Source organism: Protobothrops mucrosquamatus, unplaced genomic scaffold (assembly GCF_001527695.2).
Source record: "Protobothrops mucrosquamatus isolate PMUCROS unplaced genomic scaffold, P.Mucros_1.0 scaffold_290, whole genome shotgun sequence".
Classification (NCBI taxonomy): domain Eukaryota; kingdom Metazoa; phylum Chordata; class Lepidosauria; order Squamata; family Viperidae; genus Protobothrops; species Protobothrops mucrosquamatus.
In genome coordinates this window covers 107010-116671 of record NW_015386366.1, presented here as the reverse complement: position 1 = coordinate 116671, position 9662 = coordinate 107010, and the positions used below count along the sequence as shown (strand labels likewise).

General features: G+C 36.2%; 1 protein-coding gene across 3 annotated transcripts in view; it reads left to right on the top strand.

The window, feature by feature from the left end:
* LOC107302786 (calpastatin) overlaps positions 1-9479 on the top strand; it is a 67330-nt gene extending 57851 nt beyond the window's left edge. For all 3 annotated transcript variants that reach the window (XM_029287296.1, XM_029287298.1, XM_029287297.1), the window contains 9 exons: positions 834-932; positions 1172-1264; positions 2535-2636; positions 3375-3458; positions 5227-5274; positions 6203-6307; positions 7085-7186; positions 8279-8380; positions 9339-9479. In XM_029287296.1, coding sequence (XP_029143129.1) covers positions 834-932; positions 1172-1264; positions 2535-2636; positions 3375-3458; positions 5227-5274; positions 6203-6307; positions 7085-7186; positions 8279-8380; positions 9339-9464 — 861 coding nt within the window. In that variant the 3' untranslated portion in view covers positions 9465-9479. The remainder of the gene's footprint in view (positions 1-833; positions 933-1171; positions 1265-2534; positions 2637-3374; positions 3459-5226; positions 5275-6202; positions 6308-7084; positions 7187-8278; positions 8381-9338) is intronic.
* Positions 9480-9662: the final 183 nt, after the last annotated feature.

Sequence of the window (9662 nt, the reverse complement as noted above, 5' to 3'; positions counted from 1 at the left end):
GCTCTGGTGTTTTAATGGTTAGTTTCTCTTCAACTCTATAAGTTGCTGGATTCACTTATTGTGCTAAATTATAATGTTGGTTTGTTTTTGCCATTGCATGATCTCCATTTTGGATTAATATAGGTTGACTTACTACCACAATTGGGACTACAATTTCCATCATAAGCCATTATGGCCATAAGTCAAGTTGGACCCAATTTTATGACAATGTTATGGTGGCCATTAAGCGAATAACCGTGGTTGTTAAATAGATCATGTGGCTATTAACCAAATCCAACTTCCCAACGGATGGCTTTCCCTAATGAGGGGAAATTGGCAAAAAAAAAAAAAGGTTGCAAATTGGGATTATATGAATGCAGGTTGTTGTAAGCTGGTTGCCAAGTGCCTGAATTGTGATTATATGACTATGTGTGTGTGTGTGATGCAATGGTCATAAGTGCTAATGCTGGTTGTAAATCACCTTTTTCCTACTATCATAACTTTGAATTGTCATTAAACAAATGGTCTTAAGGCAAGGACTATCTGTATTTTATTTGAATCATGCCATTAAATAAAACACTCTCGATATTATGTGTGAATATTTCCACTGAACAGCAAAGAACTGCTAGAAAAGCAAGCCGTTGTAAAACTCGATTGCAAATCATCTTTTTTCCCCTTTTTGTCTTCCCTTTTGATGTTAGTGCTTCTATTAATAGAGAATGATGGGTGTTTCCAGATTAGAAATTGGCTAATCTTGCTATATAGTATTTGCATTAAAATATATGGTGCCCATAGCCTGTAAAGAGCTGTTGGGTCACTTATAGAAGTCTGACCCAGTTTATGTTTTTATTTAGCCAACAATGACAGACGATGATCTTGCAGATGCTCTGGCATCTGATTTCACTTGCACTACTATACCATCTGCTGGAGAAAAGGAAGTCAGGCCAAAAGAGGTACTGGGTTACTGTCTTTTAAAGGAATATTGCCAAGCTTGAAATATCCATTTACAAAGGTAGTTTTAATACATTGCTTTAGCAATAGCAATACATTTAAATTAATATATTTCTTTCAATACATTACAATACACTAATTAATACATTAATATTAATTTAATACTTTGCTTTTATAATTTATGCCAATACATTTTGTGTTTATATTTATTTATTATATATTTATATTTTTGTGCTGTAAGCCTGCAACAAAAGATGAGCTTTTACAAGCCCATACTACAACATCAGTCAGCAGTTCAGCTCCTCCCAAAGAGAAGAAACCAAAATTGGAAGAGGTAGATATGTTACTGTTCTATATTAAATGCTCTGATACTCAAAAATAGATGCACAAAATTATTATGACCAAGGATTTTGGAAGGCTGCTATAAAAGTTAGGTAACAAAAACTTTTCCAGTCCTTATTATACATGTCCAAACTATATCATGAGAATTTGTATTGAAACATATTAATAGAATTGAATTTAAACTTCATTCATTGAATGAGTCTTTCCAACTGAAGAAAATATTTTCATTTTTGCAGCTTTTTTCATTCAGTATTTTTCAAAATGCTTTTAAAATGAGGACTTTATTGGGTTTCATCTTAGTGGGGCCCATCCAATAGAAGGGTGACTGTGGCTTTAGGTGAAAAAATTTCAGTAGTCTACAGCACATTATGAGCCTTTGAACAATTTGAGGTATATAGCCCTAATCTGTAGCTGATATTTAAAAGAGGTTGAGATTTTATTTGAAAATACAGATAATGCATATATAAAATATATATCCTTTAGTTGCCGCAAGATCTCAAACACATGTATGTTTGAATTTCAGATGTGAAATCAGAACGTGATTTCATGCTCTGCCAAAATGATCAGTTGTTTTCACTGTGGCTTTTATTGGGCATGACTTCTATTTTTCCTTTCTGCCTGTGTTAAATTATATAACTATATAATTATATAACTATAATTATCCTGAATGTTTACTGAGGCACAGGATCACAAGCAATTTATAAAAGCATATTAGGATCCCATTAATCTACTATCTAATAAGTATAGCTGAATAATAAGTATAGCTGGAGAGAACATGTTTGTCACTTTACCTAGAATGTGGCAATAATTAATTTATGGATTTCCCCCCTTTTTATTGAAATAAACAAGGATTAATTTTCCTGAGACTTCTCATAATTGTTTCTTGTATAAATCACTCTACTTTCCTGAGCTCACAATTGTTATACTACAACTAAGTCTTCAGCCAAGTTTCAAAATTCATGGTGGATTTATTATTATTATGGCTGAGGAGCCTGTATTATTATAGATTACTTGAAATTCAATATTAACTACAAAAAAAAGAGACTGTGCAAGCCAGCCCAAGGCAATTGCCCTGTAATGAAAAAGTGCATAATTTGCCATCCTGTATTCAAATGTTTTAGCTATCAGGACTAGATTATACTATAAAACAATTGCTGAAAAATCTGAATTGTCAATACAGCGTTATGTCCAATAATTCCAGTATATGTGCAGATATAAGGAATCGCCTGTATTATTATTTGCATTTTGGCTTTACAATTTAGGTGACAATTAGTGATAGTGCCCTGGATGCTCTTGGGGACACACTTGGTATGGCAGAACCTGAACCTGAAGAAGATACTAGTTCCTTCGTTGAAGTTGAAGAGGTAAATCTGTGCTACAAACATTTTGAGAAACGAGCCCAAAATAGAGCCACTTTGATCTAGTGATCAAGACACCTGGGTAGAAACCAGAGATTGAGAGTTCTGGCCCTACCTCAGACATGAAAACCAACTGGGTGATGTTCAGCCAGGCACTCACTCTCAGCATAGCCTACCTCACAAGGTTCTTGCCGTGGGGAAAAGGGGAGAAAGAAGAAATATTAGGTATCACTGCCTTGAGTTATTTATAAAATAAAGGCATTTTTTTAAAAAAAAAAATCTAATCAACTAATGTACAAATAATCAACCAGAACAATTTTTGCTTGCTGATAAAAGAGTTGGAAAGTTTAAGAATGATTAGGAAGATTTGTGCAATAAAATAGAAGGTTTGGGGTTTTTTTTTGCATTTGTAGTCCTAAATTTAGAGTAAGCACAATTAAATACATTAAGAGGTATTTGTGAATAAAAATTAAGATTAGGTTGCAACAGTGGGGGAATAAAGTACTATTTAATTACATAGTATATGTTCAATAGTCATGAAATACTTAGGTGTATGTGATTCATCATTCATTGATTCGATCAATGAATGATGAATAATATACACCTAAGTATTTAATAAGTATTACATTGATTCGATCGATTTAAATTTAGGCAGTTTTAAATCCCACTGATTTTGGAGTATGTATTTCGATTTCCGAAGAATCATCTTTTATACTGATAAATTGTTTTCCCCCCCTCCTTTAGCCAAAAGCCATAGAAAGGAAAGAAAAGAAACCTGGTGAACGTGATGATACAATTCCTCCTGAATACAGATTAAAACCAACCTTGGTAACTAATAATCTCCAGCTTTCAGTGACATGCAATACATTATTTTATTAGTTTAGCAATTGCACTGGAATATTAAATAATTCAGTTATTTAGTTGATGTCTTAGTTTTACTTTAAAGCCATTTGTTCCTAAATTTTGCCGTACTGTGTCCAGGTTAAGAGAGATAATTGCAGTTTGAGCACTGGGAATCTTAACCTGGTTGCACTTTCATCTTTCACTGCTTTGATCTGCCATAAAAGGCAAGAATAGGGAAATGCTTGTTTGCAACCATCTGATAAAAAGGGCACACTATAATGATTCCACACAGAATCTGGGTAGTGATTGCTAGCAAGGGGGTGATATGGTCTTTTAGCTTTTTGATTGTCTCTTTTGAACAGTATGTAGAAGTTGATTGTCTCTATGTGCCTATTGATGGCTGGTCTTCAGAATCTGGAGCTATATCATCAAGCTTACCAATTGTCAAATATTAAATACTGGAAGTCAACAATTGGTGTTGATTTTCTTAGGGATATACAAATACAGCACCATTGGCTGAATGGATAGTATTAGGATCTAAATATAATAGAACTAGTATATCTAGAAACAATTATATCAGTTAGGAAGCAATGGTATATAATGACTAAACAGAAAGATCCAATGCTTTTTTCCCTGCTAAATTGTCTTTATGGGGAAATCCAACATTGATTAGAAAAAAGGCAGTGATATGGAAAAATTGGATGAAAGTGGTGATACTGATTTTGGACCAACTGATACATGATGAGGATGTGTTTTTAATATGCATTCTGCTAAGAACAAATATCTGTCAGATACAACTCAGTGGCAATATTTACTGGTACAATATTTGTTAATAACATTATTTGGACCAGCAGTATTTCCAACATCTGAGACACCTGAAAAATTAGATCAACTGCTTTAATGTTTTCTACAACAATAAATAACATTTAGAGCTTATTGAACTCCACTAAGTCTGTGTAGAAAAGGATTGTTGAGGACAGAATTTATAGGTGGTCCTTGACTTTCAACCATCATTTAATGATTTTTTGAAGTTATGATGGCACTGAAAAAGTGATTTACAACCAGTCCTTGCACTTATGACCGGTGCATCATGTAGTCATGTAATCAGAAACCAGGTACTTGGCATCCAGCATGTATTTACAATGGTTGCAACATCCTGGAGTTACATGGTTGCCACTTTATCACCTTCTTAGGGGGCTTCTGACAAGCAAAGTCATTGAGGGAAGCAAGATTCACTTAATGACCACAGCAGTTTCCTTATCAAGTTGTAAAATTGGGCATGACTCACTTAGAAACTATATGGAAGTTCTAGTCTCAATTGTAGTCATAAGTCGAAAGGTAGCCTATAAGGCCTATAAGGATGATGTTTTTACAATGTGCTGTGCTTACTAAGTTTTGGAAAAAACTAGACTATATAAATTGGACATGCAAGAAAACCTAAAATTTTCAGAGTATAACATTCTGTTGGGTATAACATACCCAGTATATGGAATTTGACAACTGGACAGCATGGCCAAAGATGAGGAATGGTGGAAAATGAAGTTCATAAAAATGTGATGACCATAGGCTTACTACATCTGCCATAGTTCGATCTTCCTCTTCTCAATAATCAACTGGGCATCTTAATTATTGTTATTATATAGAATTATTAAACTTATTTCTATTCCAGTTTGGACTTCTTTTGTATCTTCACTATTTTTATATTGCTTGAATATGAATTGCATTCTTAATGCTATTTTTAAAAAAATATTAGGACAAAGATGGGAAGCCGCTGTTGCCAACACCCGAAGAGAAACCAAAGGTTATTTAACAATTTTTAAAATATTTATTTTCTATTGCTTCTGTTGAAAAAGAACCAGTTGAGTGAAAATTTTATCAGTTCTTTTTTCAAAATATATTGTGAATACATTCAATATTCTCTTTGGAGGAAAGTCTAGTATATTACAAAGAGAAGTTCTTAATAAAGATTTTTCTTTTCTTTTTATTATTCTTTTCCTTTCTATTTTTGCAATAGCAAATACAATATCAAAACAAAGGACTGTTTGGTCCAGAGCTGTAAGTCAGAGGTTCCAATTCTGTATTTGCAGGAAAGTCAGAAAGAAGACAGGAAATCAAAAGTGTGCTTTCATTATTGATCCCCAGCAACTAATACTTTGGGTGTGAACTTTTTTTTTATGGTAATATATAAGAAATCCAAATGAATAGCCTTATTCTTATATCAATTTGTCTTCATACATTGGTTGCCATTATCACATTTGATGGCAATGATTTAATCACATGTAGTTGAAGAAATTACTTCCTTTTAGCATTCATGAATCTCCTTGTATCTTACTTAAACAGATAAGTCCAGATTCTAATACCATGGAGGGATGAGAAAAACCTCTTCTACTGAATTATTTTCTTACATGATTTTATAAGCATTTATTATCCCCCAGTCGTGGTCCACCTTCTTTCTTTAAGAACTCAAAAGATAACATCTTCCTCCTGCATTTCTTATATTAGTTTGTCTCTTACAGTGCAAGTGAAATAATTTTTTGCCAATGTGCAGCTGGGGTGGGCATGGTTTCCACATGACACATCCGGCCCGTGGGCCGGCAGTTTGACACCCCTGACTTAGAGAATGCTGTAAAGCACTATGAAGTGATATATAAATGCTATCGCTTTGTGGCTGTCATTTTTGTCTGTTTTTTTTGTTTACTCTGTATCTATTTTTCCTCTTTGTTTTACAGCCAATTAATGAGACTGAACTCATTGATGAATTTTCAAAAGACTTTGTCTGTCCTGCTTCTTCCACAGAAAATTCAAAACCAACTGAACTTGCTGATATATCTAAGGTATGTTTCTTTTTCCCAATAAAATCCAAAATCCTGTATTGAATTAGATTACTGTTTCTACATTCTCCAGGTATTGTCAGCTAAGAAGTGTTGGCTAGTGGAGCCCAGAAGGAGAGTTTTTTGGAGCATCATCCTTTGGAACATCATTCCTCCCCCCCCTGCCCCCCCCCCAAGATGTGATTGGCTTGTCCCTGCTGGCCTTTTGTAAGGCCTGAAAATTTTATTATGTGCCTGTTCATGGATTAGACACTGTCTCTTGGTGGTTGGTTAGATTATGCCTGGCTGTTACATTTTATTGTTTTTATTGTTTTTTAAATATTGTCTGACTTATGTATTTTATTTGTTCTATTGTAAGCATATTGTGTTGAGATGAGCAGCAATATAAATCAAACAAGCTCCTCAACCAGGAAGCTGTTTTGAGAAATCTGAGAGTAGTATTTCTCAATGCATCAGTACAATTTCAGATTGAGAAAGACTGCATTGAATGGAAGCAGATGATAAATGTGTAAATCCATCCATAGCATAACCTCCTCTCATGCTCTGCTCTTATATAACTCACCATTTGTTAAGGTTTAGGTATTTCACATGTGGAAGAGAACAAAGCAGACTGCAGCTATTACTGTGGGATTTTATTTGAGCAGAGTACTGAGCAGGCCATCCACACAGAAGGATGTATGTAAAGACAAGTTGTATGCTGGGAAATAGAGATTTAGGCACAACTCCTTTTAATGGTGCTCAAACAGTCATATCTTTTAATGATTAAATTTTTTTCCCAAGAGACGTGCGGTAGATGAGCCACCCCCAATTCCCAAACTAATAGTAGCTGCATCTCCTGTAGCTCTTCCTGTGCAACCTTTGGCTTCACCAGAAGTTTCAACAGTGAGTATCTTCTTAGAGACCACAAAAATGAGATCACATTTGAGAGGGCAGTAACTGCTGGTGTGTGTGTGTGTGTGTGTGTGTGTGTGTGAGAGAGAGAGAGAGAGAGAGAGAGAGAGAGAGAGATTGTATGTGTGGGTATGTATATATCATCTAAAATGAGATCCAAACTGAACAAAAAGATTTATTTGATTGTTCACAATCAGCTTATAGTAGAGCTTTTGACTTCCGTTGCTTGCAGCTGGGACTAGACCAGCGGTTCTCAACCTATGGGTCGCGACCCCATTTGGGGTCGATCGACCATTTCACGGGGTCGCCAAGGAAGGCTGTCCGCCATTTTTTCCCCCTTTTCCGGCGGGTGCCTTACCTCCCTTGGGCTGGGCCAGCTGGTGGTCGGCCTGCACCGTCTCTGCCGCTTGCCAGCTATGCCTCGGCCGGCGCAGGGGGCGGAACCACGCATGCGCGGCACTTCCGGGAAGGGAAAGTCCTCGACTTACGACCGGTTGGGTAGTCCTCGACTTATGACCGGTTTAGTCCTCGACTTATGACCCATTTAGTCCTCGACTTACGACCCGTTTAGTCCTCGACTTATGACCGGTTGGGGGTCGCAGCATTAAAAAGGTTGAGAACCACTGGACTAGACAATGGAGTTAGCTAGCCTTTCTCCTGCTGGTTTCTGGGAGGCTTCTCCTGGACCGATCGGGGAGACCGCCGTCTCTCCTAGGTCCCTGGGACTGCCTTCCTTCATTGCAACCTCTCCGGGGCGGCTTCTGGCCCATTTAGGGTCCCCAAACAGGAAGAAACTCAGCTGGAGAGCTCGGCATCCCGAATCTCTCAACTGATTTCACTGCTCACAGGAACCGGAAGTCAAGATTTATTTGATTCTAATATCATGTGACAGAAGTAGATTTATTCCTTGAATATAATGTAAAGATGAAATGTTCAAATGTTTTCTAAATCAAATATTTTAATTGTGCTACAATTAACAGGAATGTGGTCATATCTGTCTGTCAAACCCAAAAAGCCTCCTGAACTATGTTGTGCAAAGGCAAAATCCTCTAATTGGTATCTGTTCTTGTCATCTTGCTTTAGAAACCTGAGTCAACTAAGCCCCAGAAAACATCTGGAGAAGAAGCTATCTCAGCTTCAGCTGTGTCTTCTGTAAAATCTTCAGCTCCTATAATCACTTCTCCAGTGAGTAACCAATTATAGAAAATAATATAAAATTAATACAAAACTTCCCAAGATGCATTTGATCAAATCCAATAATTGATTTTATGGCAAAGCCGTAGTGGCCCAGTGGTTAAAATGTAGTATTGCAGGCTGACTCTGCCCGCTGCCAGGAATTTGATCCTGACCGACTCAAGGTTGACTCAGCCTTCCATTCTTCCGAAGTCAGTAAAATGAGCACCCAGATTGTGGGAATATACTGACATTGTAAACTGCTCAGAGAGTGCTATAAAACAGGGGTTCCCAACCCCAGGTCCGTGGCCCAGTGCCTAGTGGCATATGAGCACGCGAAGCTGCATTTGTGCAAGAGGCGCATGTGTGCAAAACCATTCCCTCTCCCCTCCCTGTCGCTGTTACCAGCACTGCCGCCAATCTACAGAGCTGGAAAGGTTGGCGACCGCTGCTGTAAAGCACCATGTAGCGGTATATAAATCTAAGTGCTATTATTGCTATTGCTATCCTTAGGAGCCTTATAAAACATCCTTATATACTTTCAGTATAGATCGCCCAGAAGTAGCAATTCACACATTTTAAAGTTTTGAAGGTTGAGAAATGCTGATATAAATGATTTGGGAGCTGAGATAATCTGGGTTTTTTTCCTCTTTTTAATATTTGGGATTATTACAATGCATTTTTTCCCTGATTCAAGGGGTGACTAAGTCCAATTTCACTTAGGCTTTTGGCAAAGTAAAATATTTAATTAATCTAGGAGAAAATTTCATATAAATTTTGTCTATACCTACTACTATTTTTTTTTTACTTAGCCTAACCAATTGTACATTACTGTACTATCACAATAGTAACAAGTTTTCTTGCCTGTTATTTTGTATTAAATTTGAGATCAGTAATGTTATATTTATCATTTTTTCAATCACAGTTTTTAAAAATACCTCTTAACTGATTTCACTTATGTTATTTATAGAGCACACAAGCAACTAGTGAAGCACTAGAAGCTTTATCTGGAAGCCTAGGAAAAAGAGATCCTGCTCCAGAAGAAACAAAACCTGCTGTGGATAAAGTGAAAGTAATAAAATATCTAATTTGCTGATTATAATGGAGGGGGCTTCTCTTACTTTCTGAATGTACCAAAATAGTTTGCTATGAAGTGTAGTTTTTCTGTTTTTTAATTAATTGCTAGCATTTAATTCTCAATTTTTAAAACTATTTCTCCAACGATGGAGCAGTGCCATGACAGTGGGCAGATTTCAATACTGAACATTATATATTCATAATTATCTATGTTTGT